We start from the raw sequence: 19,706 nt of genomic DNA, 5'->3' as shown, positions 1-19,706 counted from the left end.
CTTTTGCTCAAGTGAAGGTGAACGTGGTCAGTTAATGCACCAGGAGAGGCGGGAATAGCAGTGACAATCAAACTTTCAGGAGTGAAGTTAGGAAACACTTCTACACACAGAGTGGTAGAAGTTTGGAACTCTCTTCCCCAAACGGCAGTTGATGCTAGCTCAACTGTTAATTTTAAATATGAGTGATAGATTTTTGTTAACCAAAGGTATTAAGGGATATGGGGCTACAGTGGGTATATGGAGTTAGGTCACAGATCAGCCATGATCTCACTGAATGGCAGAAAAGGTTCGAGGGGCTAAATGGCCTACTTCTGTTCCTATGAGAGGCAGAAACAGCAGTGACAATCAAACCGGGAGAAATAACAATAAAACAATGTTCATTTATATAGCGCCTTTAACGTCCCAAGGCGTCTCAAGGAGATATTAGGAACAGATGATCAAAAGGTTGGTCAAAGAGGTAGGTTTTAAGGAGCATCTTAAAGGAGAAGGGGTAGAGGGGCAGAGATGTTTAGGGAGGGAATTCCAGAACTCATGAACTAGGCAGCTGAAGATATGGCCACTAACGGTGGAGTGATTAAAATCAGGGATGCGCAGGAGGCCAGAATTGGACGAGCACAGAAATCTCAGAGTTGTAGGGCTGGAGGAGGTTACAGAGCTAGGGAGTGGTGAGGCCGTGGAGGGATTTGAAAACAAGGATGAGAATTTTAAAATCGAGGCATTGTTGGACCTGGAACCAATGTAGGTCAGTGAGCACAGGGGTGATGGGAGAATGAGACTTGGTGCAACTTCGGTTACGGGCAACAGAGTTTAGGATGAGCTGAAGTTTGTGGAAGGTGGGAGGCCGGCCAGGAAAGCATTGGAATAGTCAAGTCTAGTGGTGATAATGGCACAGATGAGGGTTTCAGCAGCAGATGAACTAAGGCTGGGGCAGAGAGGGGCAATATTACAGAGGTGGAAGTAGGTGGTCTTGGTGATGGAGAGGATAAGGGATCGGAAGCTCAGGCCAGGGTCAAATAGGAGGCCAAGGTTGTGAACGGTCTGGTTCAACCTCAGACAGTGACCAGGGAAAGGGATGGAGTCGATGGCTAGAGAACGGAGTTTGTGGCAGGGACTGAAGACAATGGCTTTGGTCATCCCAATATTTAATTGAAGGAAATACTGCTCATCTAATACTGGATGTCGGACAAGCAGCCTGACTAATCAGAGGAAGTGGAGGGGTCGAGAGAGACGGTGGTGAGGTAGAGCTGGGTGTCGTCACTGTACATTGGAATTTGACATTGTGTTTTCGATGATGTGGTCGGGGGGCTGGATGTACATGCTAAATAGGAGGGTTTCAGAGGTATCATAGGATATTTTCACCAAAACAACAGAGGGAGGGGTCAGGAGAATTTATTTATTCATTCATTTTTACAGGGGTTGTTGAGGCATGGAATGCTCCGTCAGAAACAGGGGGGTGGGGGAGTAGAATCCATCATACCAGCTTTCAAAAGGGAATAAAATATTTGAAAAATAAAAATTTTAAAGACGGTCATAGGGAAAAGGCAGAGACTAAGTGGAAAACAATTTTAGAGAGGGGCCAAATGGGGAAAAGTCAGGGCGAATGGGACTGAGCAGAGAGTTCTTTCAGAGAGCTGGCTCAGCGCAAGGATTCAAATGGCCTCCTCCTGTGCTGTAATACATGGCTAGAAAAGACCGTCAGGCCAGACCCATATCGTATACCATGATACCCTCTATCAAATGTTTCACCAGGAGCTTACGCACCTCTCTCCTGAATTTGCTGATAAAGCACGGGTTAGATACAGAGTAAAGCTCCCTCTACACTGTCCCATCAAACACTCCCAGGGCAGGGACAGCACAGGTTAGATCCAGAGTAAAGCTCCATCTACACTGTCCCATCAAACACTCCCAGGGCAGGTACTCACGGGTTAGATACAGAGTAAAGCTCCCACTACACTGTCCCATCAAACACTCCCAGGGCAGGTACTCACGGGTTAGATACAGAGTAAAGCTCCCTCTACACTGTCCCAGCGCTCCTTTAAAAGTGCACTTAACAGAGCTTTTGTGGTGCCTGTTTTTAATTTTTTTTGCTGTATAGGCAGAAAAAAGCTTAGCATCTACAATAGAAAGTAGCAGCACACTGAAAGGCAAAAAAAAAGCAGCATTCTAGAGGGCTGACCTGTTCCAGAAATCTGTTGGAAACCCAGAATACTTTGTCAGCGGATTAAATTTACAGGGGCCTCTGAATGATAACTGTAACACAGACTGCTTCACGCTGACATGAAAGCTTGAATAAAAAAGTGAACAGCTGAGCTGTACAAACCAGGAAGGTTCCTAGTTAGCTGGGCAGCAGTGTCGAGTTACAACTGGCCTCAGTTTCCCCTTTCCCCTTAATCCAGGGGCAATCAAGTCAGGTTTGCACTCTTGATCGTTACCCAGTGGTCCACGCTGGAATACGGGCACTGGGCGAGGATAGGATTGGGCTCAGTTGCAGTCCCACCCCCGTGGTTGAATAGTTTGTTGCCACTCACTCTCTAGACTCACAGATATAAAGGCTGGCCACTCCGGTGAGGTACCATGGGATGCCTGTTGTTCATGAAACCCATATGCCAGCATTAGATAGCACCTTCAGAGGAGGTGGGGAGGTTAAAGGAAACAAAAAGGACAAAAATAGGTTTTTCATCCGTCTCATACTTACTAAAAATAGAAAACCAAAAAAAAAGGAAAACACTGCTGAGATTGGCAGAGGTCTGCAAACTGGGTCATGAAATTCCACTCCTCAAACCACAAGGACATTGGCAGCTATCTCAATGACAAAGGGAATACAAGACGAGTAGAGACAGGGGACCTCTGGCTAGAGAGAACAGGAGAAACGTATGGAAATGTTTCCAACAGTTTTATTTCCACCAATCGCCCCACAACCTCCTGTGCAGATCGTGCAGACCAGTTTCCAGGACCCTGGAGGGTTATTTTGACTGTGTGATAGTGTAAAACAGATAATAACGAATCGGCAGCTCATTTTACATCTCAATCATGGAAATAGAAATGGGGAAAGATGTAAAACGGGCTGCAGATTCCCTATTACCCGTTTTACACTATCGCACAAAGTCAAAATGACCCCTTTGGAGTCAAGAGCAGATAGTTTTCACTCTACAGGAGGCTGGCCAGCTCAGATCAGCTGCTCACCATAGGGGCAAGAATTGCAGCAGGGAGCAGGGTATTGGGGGGTGGGGGAAGAGCAGGGTGCCAGCATCAATCCCCAATTAACAGAATTAAAATTACTATCAGTTACTGAGTCCTGACAGTAGTCTCGGGCAATATATAAGTTGTCTGAATGTGCTTTTGTTTAAATTATTTATCAGGATGTGGCTGTCGCTAGCAAGGCTGGCATTTATTGCCCATCCCTAGTTGCCCTGAGAAGGTGGTGGTGATCTGCCTTCTTGAACCACTGGTAGTGGTTTAATACAACTGAGGGGCTTTCTAGGACTCTTCAGAGGGCAGTTAAGAGTCAACCACGTTGGTGTGAGACTGTAGTCACATGTAGGCCCAGATCGGGTAAGGACGGCAGGTTTCCTTCCCTAAAGGACATTAATGAACCAGTTGGGTTTTTAGTCCAATCTGACAGCTTCATGGTCACTTTTACTGAGACCAGATTTTTATTTCCATAACTTTTCTTAAAAAAAATGAATTCAAATTCTCAAATGCCACAGTGGGATTCACATTCTCCGAATTATTAGTCCAGGGCCCTGGATTACTAGTCCAATAACATAACCATGAAACCCCCCACCTTTTAGTGGCACTGAGAGAACAGAATGACATTAACACAGCTCTGATCTCTTACACCATCCCACAATAGAACCAATGTAGCAAATAACCAGTATTCCAACACTAGCACACAGTTTATGCCCCCTCAACTAACAATGAAAAGACCAAATACGCCTTATAATTATGTATGATATAATGCACTCTTTGTGGCTCTTTCATTAGTTTCCTTGCACTGTTAATTACTCCATCTCATTATGACGCATTATTTATGGTGCTGACTAATGTAAAACCCTCTCCCCCTCCCTGCACAGTGTGCTTTTCATACAACTCAGGTTTGCTTTACTGCCCCTACTGTACATGGAAGCCAGCAGTGCATTTGCGGCAGTATGCAGCAGCTCCGTCACACTGTGCAAAAGTACACACACTCCTGAAACAGCTCGGCCAGGCACTCTCCGAGCCTCTGCAATGCAGATCTACAGCTGCTGCTCGGAGACAGGGAACGAGCTCAGGGTGAGTGCCCTCTGATTTGGTCCTCCCTCTGGGAACACGCCTGCTCACAAGACACCGGAGATTACAAACTCACGGCATGGGGAGTCACGGGCCAAAACGTACCTGAACCGCAGCTGTCCATCAGGGCCACTCTGGGATATTATCACCCGGTCCCAGAATCAGGATCAGGGGTTGGAACAGATTCCGACTGCCCCAAAGAGCCGCAATCTAATCCGAGAGAATCTCTCCGCAGGGCGGTGAAGACAGATCTTTACAGGGGCGTCAGGCAGGCTTCTTATCAACAAGTTTGGCATCAAGCACCCACCCACTCCTCCATTTATCCCTTCTCCTCGCCTCTCCTCCGTGGGGCTGTGCCCCTGGACCTGGCCCCTCAATAAGGAACAGGAAAGGTGGAGAGATCTCTGGGGTGCTCGAGGGACCCGGGTTATGGCGACAGACCTTCTGTGAATGACGAGGCCCTCAGGGCCGAGTCGCTGGAAGCGGGGGGGGGGGGAGCAAAACATCCCAGGGGCCGGGCAGGAATGGGGTGGGGGGTTAGTGGGGAGTCGCTGGAAATAAATTACAGGGCCTGGGGAGGAGCCATTCACTGCGGCGCACCTGTGACGGAGGGCAGCCGAACCCTGGGGGCAGCAGCGGGCCTCAGGGGGGCCCGGACTCGGCTGGATACAGGCTCTGACCTGGTGAGGAGAGGCTGGGCCCACCCCGGGGCCCGGGGCCCGGGCCCGGGGCAGTAACGTGTGGGGAGGGAGGGAGGGTTTTAAAGGAGGCTGAGCTACAAACCGTCACGATATGCCCGGAAACTGGCAGGCGATCGCGGCCGAGGTCCCGGGCTCCCGACGGGCTCCATCCCGAGGCGGACTGCAGGCCCACACCCGCCATCCTCGTTACCCGGGCAACAAGTGCCCGCCTGTCATCAGGGTGACCGCCCCCCCCCCGGCCCCGTTACCCGGGTAACCGACCCCCGATTCCAGGAAACCTCACGCGCATTCCCCCCCCGAACCTTCACAAACAGCGCAGGCGCCAACTTCAACCCCTCCCTCACCCCTCTGACCCAACACATTACCGCCCCTTCCCCCCGGTGACCCGTCACCCTGGTAACCACAGTTACCCGGATCCCCGAACTCACCCACTCCCTGCTGCGGAAAGCCAGGCATCTGAGCCCACTGCGCACGCGCGGCACTCGGCCACTCTCGATTGCATAGATGGGCTGACGTCACCAGTCCGAAATTTAAAGAGACAGACCACCTTTCCCTTGCTAAAGGATTTAAAGAGACAGACCACCTTTCCCTTGCTAAAGGATTTAAAGAGACAGACCACCTTTCCCTTGTTAAAGGATTTAAAGAGACAGACCACCTTTCCCTTGCTAAAGGATTTAAAGAGACAGACCACCTTTCCCTTGTTAAAGGATTTAAAGAGACAAACCACCTTTCCCTTGTTAAAGGATTTAAAGAGACAGACCACCTTTCCCTTGCTAAAGGATTTAAAGAGACAGACCACCTTTCCCTTGCTAAAGGATTTAAAGAGACAGACCACCTTTCCCTTGCTAAAGGATTTAAAGAGACAGACCACCTTTCCCTTGTTAAAGGATTTAAAGAGACAGACCACCTTTCCCTTGTTAAAGGATTTAAAGAGACAAACCACCTTTCCCTTGTTAAAGGATTTAAAGAGACAGACCACCTTTCCCTTGTTAAAGGATTTAAAGAGACAGACCACCTTTCCCTTGTTAAAGGATTTAAAGAGACAGACCACCTTTCCCTTGCTAAAGGATTTAAAGAGACAGACCACCTTTCCCTTGCTAAAGGATTTAAAGAGACAGACCACCTTTCCCTTGTTAAAGGATTTAAAGAGACAGACCACCTTTCCCTTGTTAAAGGATTTAAAGAGACAAACCACCTTTCCCTTGTTAAAGGATTTAAAGAGACAGACCACCTTTCCCTTGTTAAAGGATTTAAAGAGACAGACTACCTTTCCCTTGCTAAAGGATTTAAAGAGACAGATCACCTTTCCCTTGTTAAAGGATTTAAAGAGACAGACCACCTTTCCCTTGTTAAAGGATTTAAAGAGACAGACCAACTTTTCATTACTGAAGGAATTAAAGAGACAATAAATAAAAAGAAACAACAGATAATGACAGCACCGGCAGTGTGTCGGGACTGTAGAATGTGGAAATTAGTGGACACTGTGACTATCCAAGATGAATACATCTGTGGAAAATGTCTATCTCTTGAGTCACTCCAGACCAGAGTCATTGAGCTGAAGTGGAGTTAGAGACACTCCGACACATAAGGGAGGGGGAGGAATATCTGGATAGTTTACTCCAGAACATAGTCACACCACAAAGTGAGGTGCAGGAAGAGGAGAGTGTGACTAACAGTCAGCAGGATGAGGGGAACCCAGTGGTTGCAGGGAAGGAGGAACCACAAAATCTGGTCCTGTCCAACAGGTACGATGTACTTGCTACCTGTGGGTATAAGGAAGAAGGATATGGGGAGGATGTCCAGAATACTAAGCATGGCACCGTGGAGCAGGAGGCAGTCCAAGGTGGAGGGGTGAGGGGCGGGGCAGCAAAACAGAAAGGTTTTTAGTTGTAGGGGATTTGATAATTAGGGGGATAGATCCTCTGCAGTCACGATCAAAAGTCCAGGAGGGAGTGTTGCCTATCTGCTGCCAGGGGATGGGATATCCCGAAGCAACTGGAAAGGAATTTGGAAAGGAAGGGTGAAGAACTAGAGAAGCTGTACTGCTGGGACGGGCTTCACCTGAACCGGGCTGGGACTAAGGTCCTAGCGGAAAGGTTTATACCCCTGAGGGGCAAGAACATGACTTGCCAAAAAAAACAGCCATGGACAATTAAAGAGGTAAGGGACAGTGTAAGACATAAGGAAAGGGCATACAAAAAGGCAAAAAATGGCACAGATCCTGGCGAATGAGAAAGATACAAAGATCAACAAAGGGTCACAAAAAAGATAGTAAGAGCTACAAAAAGAGAGTATGAAAAGAAACTTGCAAGGGATATCAAAACCAATACGAAGAAATTTTATAGTTATCTTAGGAAAAAGAGGGTGGTCTGGAGCAGTGTTGGCCCCTTAAAAACTGAAAGTGGGGATATTGTCATTGACAATGGGGAAATGGCGGACATGTTGAACAATTACTTTGCGTCAGTATTTACAGTCGAAAAAGAGGATAGCATGCCGGAAATCCCAAGAAAACTTATATTGAATCAGGGACAGGGACTCAATAAAATTAACATAAGTAAAGCAACAGTAATGAAGAAAATAATAGCACTAAAGAGTGACAAATCCCCAGGACCAGATGGTTTCCATCCCACGGTTTTAAAGGAAGTAGGTGAGCACATTGCAGATGCCCTAACGATAATCTTTCAAAGTTCTCTAGATTCAGGAACCGTCCCTCTAGATTGGAAAATTGCACATGTCACTCCGCTTTTTAAGAAAGGAGAGAGAGGGAATCCAGGGAATGATAGATCAGTTAGCCTAACATCTGTTGTGGGGAAATTGCTGGAGTCTATAATTAAGGAGAGGGTGACTGAACACCTCGAGAATTTTCAATTAATCAGAGAGAGCCAGCATGGATTTGTGAAAGGTAGGTTGTGCCTGACAAACCTGATTGAATTTTTTGAAGAGATGACTAAAGTAGTGGACAGGGGAATGTCAATGGATGTTATTTATATGGACTTCCAGAAGGCATTTGATAAGGTCCCACATAAGAGACTGTTAGCTAAGATAGAAGCCCATGGAATCGAGGGAAAAGTATGGACTTGGTTAGGAAGTTGGCTGAGCGAAAGGCGACAGAGAGTAGGGATAATGGGAAGGTACTCACATTGGCAGGATGTGACTAGTGGAGTCCCGCAGGGATCTGTCTTGGGGCCTCAATCATTCACAATATTTATTAACGTCTTAGATGAAGGCATAGAAAGTCTCATATCTAAGTTTGCCGATGACACAAAGATTGGTGGCATTGTAAGCAGTGTAGATGAAAACATAAAATTACAAAGCGATATTGATAGATTAGGTGAATGGGCAAAACTGTGGCAAATGGAATTCAATGTAGACAAATGTGAGGTCATCCACTTTGGATCAAAAAAGGATCGAACAGGGTACTTTCTAAATGGTAAAAAGTTAAAAACAGTGGATGTCCAAAGGGACTTAGGGGTTCAGATACATAGATCATTGAAGTGTCATGAACAGGTGCAGAAAATAATCAATAAGGCTAATGGAATGCTGGCCTTCATATCTAGAGGACTAGAGTACAAGGGGGCAGAAGTTATGCTGCAGCTATACAAAACCCTGGTTAGACCGCACCTGGAGTACTGAGAGCAGTTCTGGGCACCGCACCTTCGGAAGGACATATTGGCCTTGGAGGGAGTGCAGCGTAGGTTTACTAGAATGATACCTGGACTTCAAGAGTTAAGTTACGAGGAGAGATTACACAAATTGGGGTTGTATTCTCTAGAGTTTAGAAGGTTAAGGGGTGATCTGATCGAAGTTTATAAGATATTAAGGGGAACAGATAGGGTGGATAGAGAGAAACTATTTCCGCTGGTTGGGGATTCTAGGAGTAGGGGGCACAGTCTAAAAGTTAGAGCCAGACCTTTCAGGAGTGAGATTAGAAAACATTTCTACACACAAAGGGTTGTAGAAGTTTGGAACTCTCTTCCGCAAATGGCAATTGATACTAGCTCAATTGCTAAATTTAAATCTGAGATAGATAGCTTTTTGGCAACCAAAGGTATTAAGGGATATGGGCCAAAGGCAGGTATATGGAGTTAGATCACAGATCAGCCATGATCTTTCCTTTTTTTTCTTGACGTTGCAGTTGTTGTTAAGCTAACTTAAGGGTTAAGTCATGGCAGGAGATCCCAGACCCGTGTCATGTTCCTCTTGTGGGATGTGGGAATTCAGGGATCCTTCCTGTATCCCTGATTCCTTCACCTGCGGGAAGTGTGTCCAGCTGCAGCGACTGTTTGACCGCTTGACGGCTCTGGAGCTGCGGATGGACTCACTTTGGGGCATCCGCGATGCTGAGGAAGTCGTGGATAGCACGTTCAGTGAGTTGGTCACACCACAGATAAAAATTACTGAGGGAGATAGTGAATGGGTGACCAACAGAAAGAGGAAGAGTAGGAAGGCAGTGCAAGGGTCCCCTGCGGTCATCTCCCTCCAAAACAGGTATACCGTTTTGGATACTGTTGGGGGAGATGGCTCACCAGGGGAAGGTGACAGCGGCCAGGTTCATGGCACCGTGGCTGGCTCTGCTGCACAGGAGGGCAGGAAAAAGAGTGGCAGAGCTATAGTGATAGGGGACTCGATTGTAAGGGGAATAGACAAGCGTTTCTGCGGACGCAACCGAGACTCCAGGATGGTATGTTGCCTCCCTGGTGCAAGGGTCAGGGATGTTTCGGAGCGGCTGCAGGACATTCTGGAGGGGGAGGGTGAACAGCCAGTTGTCGTGGTGCATATAGGTACCAACGATATAGGTAAAAAACAGGATGAGGTCCTACAAGCTGAATTTAGGGAGTTAGGAGTTAAACTAAAAAGTAGGACCTCAAAGGTAGTAATCTCAGGATTGCTACCAGTGCCACGGGCTAGTCAGAGTAGGAATGACAGGATAGCTAGGATGAATACGTGGCTTGAGAGATGGTGCAAGAGGGAGGGATTCAAATTCCTGGGCCATTGGAACCGGTTCTGGGGGAGGTGGGACCAGTACAAATTGGACGGTCTGCATCTGGGCAGGACTGGAACCAATGTCCTAGGGGGAGTGTTTGCTAGTGCTGTTGGGGAGGGTTTAAACTAATGTGGCAGGGGGATGGGAACCGATGCAGGAAGTCAGTGGGAAGTAAAGTGGTGACAGAAACAAAAGGCAGTAAGGGAGAGTGTACAAAACATAACCGGACAGATGGTCTGAGAAAGCAGGGCAAAGACCAAGGGAAGTCTAGATTAAACTGCATTTATTTCAATGCAAGAAGTCTGATGGGCAAGGCAGATGAACTCAGGGCATGGATGGGTACATGGGACTGGGATGTTATAGCTATTACTGAAACATGGCTAAGGGAGGGGCAGGACTGGTAGCTCAATGTTCCAGGGTACAGATGCTATAGGAAAGATAGAGCAGGAGGTAAGAGAGGAGGGAGAGCTGCGTTCTTGATTAGGGAGAACATCACGGCAGTAGTGAGAGGGGATATATCTGAGGGTTCGCCCACTGAGTCTATATGGGTCGAACTGAAAAATAAGAAGGGAGAGATCACTTTGATAGGATTGTACTACAGACCCCCAAATAGTCAATGGGAAATTGAGGAGCAAATATGTAAGGAGATTACAGACAGCTGCAAGAAAAATAGGGTGGTAATAGTAGGGGACTTTAACTTTCCCAACATTGACTGGGACAGCCATAGCATTAGGGGCTTGGATGGAGAGAAATTTGTTGAGTGTATTCAGGAGGAATTTCTCATTCAGTATGTGGATGGCCCGACTAGAGAGGGGGCAAAACTTGACCTCCTCTTGGGAAATAAGGAAGGGCAGGTGACAGAAGTGTTAGTGAGGGATCACTTTGGGACCAGTGATCATAATTCCATTAGTTTTAAGATAGCTATGGAGAAGGATAGGTCTGGCCCAAAAGTTAAAATTCTAAATTGGGGAAAGGCCAATTTTGATGGTATTAGACAGGAACTTTCAGAAGTTGATTGGGAGAGTCTGTTGGCAGGCAAAGGGACGTCTGGTAAATGGGAGGCTTTCAAAAGTGTGTTAACCAGGGTTCAGGGTAAGCACATTCCTTATAAAGTGAAGGGCAAGGCTGGTAGAAGTAGGGAACCTTGGATGACTCGGGAGAGTGAGGCCCTAGTCAAAAAGAAGAAGGAGGCATATGACATGCATAGCCAGCTGGGATCAAGTGGATCCCTTGAAGAGTATAGAGATTGCCGGAGTAGAGTTAAGAGAGAAATCAGGAGGGCAAAAAGGGGACATGAGATTGCTTTGGCAGATAAGGCAAAGGAGAATCCAAAGAGCTTCTACAAATACATAAAGGGCAAAAGAGTAACTAGGGAGAGAGTAGGGCCTCTTAAGGATCAACAAGGTCATCTATGTGCGGATCCACAAGAGATGGGTGAGATCCTAAATGAATATTTCACATCGGTATTTACGGTTGAGAAAGGCATGGATGTTAGGGAACTTGGGGAAATAAATAGTGATGTCTTGAGGAGTGTACATATTACAGAGAGGGAGGTGCTGGAAGTCTTAACGCGCATCAAGGTAGATAAATCTCCGGGACCTGATGAAATATATCCCAGGACGTTATGGGAGGTTAGGGAGGAAATTGCGGGTCCCCGAGCAGAGATATTTGAATCATCGACAGCTACAGGTGAGGTGCCTGAAGATTGGAGGGTAGCAAATGTTGTGCCTTTGTTTAAGAAGGGCGGCAGGGAAAAGCCTGGGAACTACAGACCGGTGAGCCTGACATCTGTAGTGGGTAAGTTGTTAGAGGGTATTCTGAGAGACAGGATCTACAGGCATTTGGAGAGGCAGGGTCTGATTAGGAACAGTCAGCATGGTTTTGTGAGAGGAAAATCATGTCTCACGAATTTGATTGAGTTTTTTGAAGGGGTAACCAAGAAGATAGATGAGGGCTGTGCAGTAGACGTGGTCTACATGGACTTTAGCAAAGCCTTTGACAAGGTACCGCATGGTAGGTTGTTACATAAGGTTAGATCTCACGGGATCCAAGGTGAGGTAGCCAATTGGATACAAAATTGGCTTGACGACAGAAGACAGAGGGTGGTAGTAGAGGGTTGTTTTTCAAACTGGAGGCCTGTGACCAGCGGTGTGCCTCAGGGATCGGTGCTGGGTCCGCTGTTATTTGTTATTTATATTAATGATTTGGATGAGAATTTAGGAGGCATGGTTAGTAAGTTTGCAGATGACACCAAGATTGGTGGCATTGTGGACAGTGAAGAAGGTTATCTAGGATTGCATCGGGATCTTGATAAATTGGGCCAGTGGGCCGATGAATGGCAGATGGAGTTTAATTTAGATAAATGTGAGGTGATGCATTTTGGTAGATCGAATCGGGCCAGGACCTATTCCGTTAATGGTAGGGCGTTGGGGAGAGTTATAGAACAAAGAGATCTAGGAGTACAGGTTCATAGCTCCTTGAAAGTGGAGTCACAGGTGGATAGGGTGGTGAAGAAGGCATTCGGCATGCTTGGTTTCATTGGTCAGAACATTGAATACAGGAGTTGGGATGTCTTGTTGAAGTTGTACAAGACATTAGTAAGGCCACACTTGGAATACTGTGTACAGTTCTGGTCACCCTATTATAGAAAGGATATTATTAAACTAGAAAGAGTGCAGAAAAGATTTACTAGGATGCTACCGGGACTTGATGGTTTGACTTATAGGGAGAGGTTGGATAGACTGAGACTTTTTTCCCTGGAGAGTAGGAGGTTTAGGGGTGATCTTATAGAAGTCTATAAAATAATGAGGGGCATAGATAAGGTAGATAGTCAAAATCTTTTCCCAAAGGTAGGGGAGTCTATAACGAGGGGGCATAGATTTAAGGTGAGAGGGGAGAGATACAAAAGGGTCCAGAGGGGCAATTTTTTCACTCAAAGGGTGGTGAGTGTCTGGAACGAGCTGCCAGAGGCAGTAGTAGAGGCGGGTACAATTTTGTCTTTTAAAAAGCATTTGGACAGTTACATGGGTAAGATGGGTATAGAGGGATATGGGCCAAGTGCAGGCAATTGGGACTAGCTTAGTGGTATAAACTGGGCGACATGGACATGTTGGGCCGAAGGGCCTGTTTCCATGTTGTAAACTTCTATGATTCTATTCTATCTTATCAAATGGCAGAGCAGGCACGAAGGGCTGAATGGCCTACTCCTGTTCCTATGTTCCTAAATAGGGCTGTAGAAAGGACTTTAAACCAATAAAAGGGGAGGAATGTCTGGATGGAAATAAAAATAACCTGAATCATAGAAGCATAGAAAGGTTACTACATGGAAGGAGGCCATTCGTCCCATCGAATTCACGCCAGCTCTATGCAAGAGCAATCCAGCCAGTCCCACTCCCCGCACTATCCCTGTAGCCCTACAATTTTTTTCCTTTCAAGTATTTATCCACTTCCCTTTTGAAGGCCATGATTGAATCTGCCTCCACCACCCCCTCGGGCAGTGCATTCCAGATCCTAACCACTCGCTGTGTAAAAACGTTTTTCCTCATGTCACCTTTGGTTCTTTTGCCAATCACCTTAAATCTATGTCCTCTGGTTCTTGACCCTTCCACCAGTGGGAACAGTTTCTCTCTATCTACTTTGTCTGGACCCTTCATGATTTTGAACACCTCGATCAAATCTCCTCTCAACCTTCTCTGTTCCAAGGAGAACAACCCCAGCTTCTCCAGTCTATCCACATAACTGAAGTCCCTCATCCCTGGATTCATTCTAGTAAATCTTATCTGCACCCTCTCTAAGGCCTTCACATCTTTCCTAAAGTGCGGTGCCCAGAATTGGACAAAATACTCCAGTTGTGGTCGAACCAGTGTTTTATAAAGGTTCATTATGACTTCCTTGCTTTTGTACTCTATGCCTCTATTTATAAAGCCCAGGATTCCGTATGCTTTTTTAATCGCTTTCTCAACCTGCCCTGCCACCTTCAACGATTTGTGCACATATACCCCCGGATCTCTCTGTTCCTGCACCCCTTTTACATAAGAACACAAGAAATAGGAGCAGGAGTAGGCCAATCGGCCCCTTGAGCCTGCTCCGCCATTCAATAAGATCATGGCTGATCTGGTCCTAACCTCAAATCTAAATTCATGTCCAATTTCCTGCCCGCTCCCCGTAACCCCTAATTCCCTTTACTTCTAGGAAACTGTCTATTTCTGTTTTAAATTTATTTAATGATGTAGCTTCCACAGCTTCCTGGGGCAGCAAATTCCACAGACCTACCACCCTCTGAGTGAAGAAGTTTCTCCTCATCTCAGTTTTGAAAGAGCAGCCCCTTATTCTAAGATTATGCCCCCTCGTTCTAGTTTCACCCATCCTTGGGAATATCCTTACCGCATCCACCCGATCAAGCCCCTTCACAATCTTATATGTTTCAATAAGATCACCTCTCATTCTTCTGAACTCCAATGAGTAGAATCCCAATCTACTCAACCTCTCCTCATATGTCCGCCCCCTCATCCCCGGGATTAACTGAGTGAACCTTCTTTGTACTGCCTCGAGAGCAAGTATGTCTTTTCTTAAGTATGGAGACCAAAACTGTATGTAGTATTCCAGGTGCGGTCTCACCAATACCTTATATAACTGCAGCAATACCTCCCTGTTTTTATATTCTATCCCCCTAGCAATAAAAGCCAACATTCCATTGGCCTTCTTGATCACCTGCTGCACCTGCATACTAACCTTTTGATTTTCTTGCACTAGGACCCCCAGATCCCTTTGTACTGCAGTACTTTCCAGTTTCTCGCCATTGAGATAATAACTTGCTCTCCGATTTTTCCTGCCAAAGTGCAAAACCTCACATTTTCCAACATTGTATTGCATCTGCCAAATCTCCGCCCACTCACCCAGCCTGTCTATATCCCCTTGTAGGTTTTTTATGTCCTCCTCACTCTCTACTTTCCCTCCCATCTTTGTATCATCTGCAAACTTTGATATGTTATACTCGGTCCCCTCCTCCAAATCATTAATATAGATTGTAAAGAGTTGGGGACCCAGCACCGACCCCTGCGGAACACCACTGGCTACTGGTTGCCAGTCCGAGAATGTACCATTTATCCCAACTCTCTGCTTCCTGTTAGATAACCAATCCTCCACCCATGCCAGAATATTACCCCCAATCCAGTGATTCTTTATCTTGAGCAATAATCTTTTATGTGGCACCTTGTCGAATGCCTTCTGGAAGTCTAAATACACTACATCCACTGGTTCCCCTTTATCCACTCTGTACGTTATATCCTCAAAGAACTAATTTTAGAGTTGTGCCCTCTAGTTTATATTGCCTCTCCTCGTTCTTCCTACCAAAATGTTTCACTTTGCATTTTTCTGCGTTAAATTTCATCTGCCACGTGTCTGCCCATTCCACCAGCCTGTCTATATCCTCTTGAAGTCTATCACTATCCTCCTCACTGTTCACTACCCTTCCAAGTTTTGTGTCATCTGCAAATTTTGAAGTTGTGCCCTGTACACCCAAGTCCAAGTCATTAATATATATCAAGAAAAGCAGTGGTCCCAGCACCGACCCCTGGGGAACACCACTGTACACCTCCCTCCAGTCCGAAAAACAACCGTTCACCATTACTCTCTGTTTCCTGTCACTTAGCCAATTCTGTATCCATGTTCTACTGCCCCCTTTATTCCATGGGCCGCAATCTTGATGATAAGCCTACCATGCGGCACTTTATCAAACGCCTTTTGAAAGTCCATATACACCACATCAACTGCATTGCCCTCATCGACCCTCTCTGTTCCCTCATCAAAAAACTTTATCAGGTTTGTTGAACACGATTTGCCTTTAACAAATCCGTGCTGGCTTTCCCTAATCAATCTACACTCGTCCAAGTGATTGTTAATTCTGTCCCAGATTATTGTTTCTAAAAGTTTCCCCACCGCTGAGGTTAAACTGACTGGCCTGTAGTTGCTGGGTTTATCCTTACACCCTTTTTTGAACAAGGGTGTCACATTTGCAATTCTCCAGTCCTCTGGCACCACCCCCGTATCTACAGATGATTGGAAGTTTATGGCCAGTACCTCCGCAATTTCCACCCTTAAGATAAGGAAAGGAGAGGATAGGAGCAAAGGTCAGAGATGAAGATAATATAAATACTCCCGGAGCATTATAGGAAGTAATAATAATAAAATACCTGTTAAAAATAAAGCAGGAGTGATGTAAAATAAAAATGTATAAAATTGCCTGTCTAACATTGCGCAGAGCATCAGCATTCAAAAATTAACTCCAGCAGGACAGACGGGCAGGGTGGGGACAGTTACCCTGATCAGAGTTCTCTACACAATACTCAGATTTTAAAAATTCCATTCCCCTTTTCCCATTTACTTCCTCCCTGTCCCAGTCAATGAGTGGGTAATTAAAACCTCCCAGAACTATAACTGTTATACCTACTCAACTGCCTGATGCGTCTACAGATTGCCTCTTCCATTCCGATTGTCTTCCTTGTCCCCTTCCTTCCTAGTCTTAATGACTCTTCACTATTTATCCCTTTTGTCAGTTCATTAGCTCCTTTCCTGCTCAGATGCAGCCCATCCTCCCCAGAACTGGTACCAATAATCATAAAACACCAACCCTCTTCCAAACACCACCTCTCCAGACATCAATTCAGTTCCCTGATCTTCTTATCCTTCCCTGTTATTTCACGTGGCTGGATTTAAAGAGACAACCCTTTATAGACTGAAAGAAACAGGCTCTCTTTCCATTGCTTCGGGATTTAAAGTGACAGGCTATCCTGGAACAGGAGGGGAGAAATTTTTTAAGGAATTTTCTGATTTTTATTATTGAAAGTGTGCTAGGACAGAAATGGTTTGCCCGGCAGGGCCCAGAATTTAAAAACAGAAAGCTCAGGAACCTCTATTGCTCAATTAATTTTCTCACCAAATATCTGTCCAGCTCCCTCTGAAGTTCTCTGCCTCAACCGTGCCAATAATCATCACCTGAGTTAATAAGTCAGCACCAACAAGTGTACGACTTGAACCTCCATTAATAACAAAGCTACTCCCAATCAGCAGCAAAGTGATGGAAGGTATCGTCGACAGTGCTATCAAGCGGCACTTACTCACCAATAACCTGCTCACCGATGCTCAGTTTGGGTTCTGCCAGGACCACTCGGCTCCAGACCTCATTACAGCCTTGGTCCAAATATCAACACAAGAGGAATTCCAGAGGTGAGGTGAGAGTGACTGTCCTTGACATCAAGGCAGCATTTGACCGAATGTGGCACCAAGGAGCCCTCGTCAAACTGGTGTCTTTCGTTCACTTACTCCTGTGCCTTTTTGGGTCAGTATCACGAGAGATGGTTTAGCTGCTCGAGTTCTGAAAAGGAACACGGGACTGAGGAGAGAAAGGGAAATTAGAAAAGGATATGGGAAAAGACTAGCAGATAATGTAAAAGGAAATAGTGAGGGGTTTTGTACCTGCCAGTGCAACCTCCCTCCATAATGTACAGGAGACATTTTTAGAGGCTTTCTCTGACAGACACCCTCCACCCAGGGAGTGATTTTAACCCTGGATGGGAGAGTGGTTAAAATCACCTGTTACTTACCTGCCCTGAAATGGCTGGAGCTGCTCTCCTGACCAGGCATAACTCATCACATGGAAATTTAGGGCCATGTGGTTGTATCATCAAATGAGGGAGCCATTTTATGCACAGCAAGATCCCACAAACTGCAAATTAGTGGGAGGAAGGGATTTTCCTGAAAGGCAGTATCTCCGCCAGGATTGGGTGAGAGTGGGGTCAACTGCTTATGCAGGAGGTCCTACCACCAGTGGGATCTGTGTCTGGCAGAGCGAGTCATTCCCAACACTTCACCAAACCCACAAACATCCATTCACCATAACTCTCCGTCAGCCTCTTTCTTTCCATCCTCTACATTTCCTATTACACCACACATCTCACATCTTCTAAAAAGTCTCTTGTGAGACATTTTGTTGAAAATCCACATACACTACATCCACTGCATTCCCTTTGTCTGTCCAATCAGTCACCTCTTCAAAAAAATGCATATTAACTTTGTCAAACACAACTTGTCTTTACCAATTCCACACTGGCCGTCTTTCTTCACCCAGGTATTTCTAAATGTTCATTAATTTCAACTCTAATTACAGATTCTAAGAGTTTGCCCAGAACTGACATTAGACTAACTGGTCTATACTTACCCGGTTTGTCCTTCTCTCTCTTCTGGAACAGAAATGTACATTCACTCTTCTCCAGTCCTGTGGTGTAAATGGGGTTTAGTGGCCCCCAGTGGATCAGCAGGGCCCAGAGAAAGTGAGTTCAAATCCCACCAATGCAAACTGTAATAACTGATCTTAATAAATCTGGAAACTGGTGGTAATATTTTCAGAACCAGTTCTTTTTCTACAGTTAGCTCCATCAATTGTTCCATTTCCTCCTCTGGTACACCAATGTTCTCAGTTCCACCATCATTTGCAAAAACCGATGTAGTATTTATTTAATATCTTCACCAGACCGTCAACCTCCACAATTAGACGCTCCACTTTATCCCCGAATCGTCCTACCCTCTCTCACTATTCGTTTACTTTTCATATGATTATAAAAGTCCTTATTATTTCCTTTTATATTATCTGTTGGCCTATTTTCATATTCCCTTTTACCATCTAATCTCACCCCCTGCCCCCCCCCCCCGACCCAACAACTACACTTTCTGTATTCCTCATGATTATCCCTGGGATTGTTAGCCCTCACTTTATCATATGCCTTCCTTTTAAGTTTCAGGTTAGTTTAAATCTCTCTCTTTATCCATGGAACCCTATTACTTTTTGCCCCCTTTTTAGCTTATAGGAATGTATTTATTCTGTACTCTCTTTCCATCTCATATTTGAAGATTTCCCGCTGCTGATCAATGTTTCCTAACTTTTCGGTTCAGTTAAAGTGTCCCAGGATCCCTTCTTATCTCACTGAACTTTGCCCTTTTCCAGTTCAGCACCCTGATCTTCGACTCTTCATTGACCTTTTCTGTTCTTACATTGAACCGAACTATGTTGTGGTCACTATTTCCCAATTGTTCTCCTCTCACATCCACATCATTTCTGTCTCTCAGAATATGAGAGACCTGGACCATATCCCATCCCTTAAATCCTTCTTCCATTGGGCACAACTTCTGTGAGTCTCTTTTGTAATTTTCAAGCCTGAGACCCAGAATCATCCTCATTGATCGTCTCAAATTCCTCTCAATAAATCAGTGCCCGAAACTGTGAAGCAATGTGAGCTCGACACCCGCGGTCCAGGATCAGCCTCGTATTTCAGTAACTTTCAGGGAAGAGTCAAACACCACCTTTCAACCCAAATTTGTCATTGTCTGCACACTTGCTGCCGTCCCCAGCCCAGCTGCTTAATCAATTCAATCTCCTTGAGTGCTGCTTATCTCCCAGTTTATACAGCCTGGTGCCAACAGATTTCATGTTACATATCACAACAACATCAAAAACAACACCCTATATTTATGTAGCAGATTTAACGCAGTAAAACGTCCCATGGTGCTTCACAGGAGCGATTATCAAACAAAATTTGACGCCGAGCCACATAAGGAGATATTAGGACAGGTGACCAAAAGCTTGGTCAAAGAGGTAGGTTTTAAGGAGCATCTTAAAGGAGGAGAGAGAGGTAGTGAGGCGGAGAGGTTTATAGAATCATAGAATCATAGAAAGGTTACAGCATGGAAGGAGGCAATTC

General features: G+C 45.6%; 1 protein-coding gene across 4 annotated transcripts in view; it reads right to left on the bottom strand.

Moving 5' to 3' along the window:
• The window catches only part of LOC137339899 (cytosolic purine 5'-nucleotidase), a 143,761-nt gene extending 138,339 nt beyond the window's left edge, over positions 1 to 5,422 (bottom strand). Inside the window, exon 1 of one of the 4 annotated variants that reach the window (XM_068001947.1) lies at positions 5,399 to 5,422. Coding sequence is in view for 2 of the 4 variants with exons in the window: in XM_068001948.1 (XP_067858049.1) it covers positions 5,053 to 5,151 (99 nt within the window). In the remaining 2 variants the exon portion in view is untranslated. Of the gene's footprint in view, positions 1 to 4,374; positions 5,215 to 5,398 lie in introns of those variants that run through there. The other 3 variants (XM_068001948.1, XM_068001945.1, XM_068001946.1) reach the window with 3 other exon arrangements.
• Between the last annotated feature and the right edge of the window lie 14,284 nt (positions 5,423 to 19,706).

This window comes from Heptranchias perlo, chromosome 21 (genome assembly GCF_035084215.1).
Source record: "Heptranchias perlo isolate sHepPer1 chromosome 21, sHepPer1.hap1, whole genome shotgun sequence".
Lineage (NCBI taxonomy): Eukaryota > Metazoa > Chordata > Chondrichthyes > Hexanchiformes > Hexanchidae > Heptranchias > Heptranchias perlo.
The sequence above is the reverse complement of the archived record's forward strand: the minus strand, read 5'-3'. Positions and strand labels throughout refer to the sequence as shown.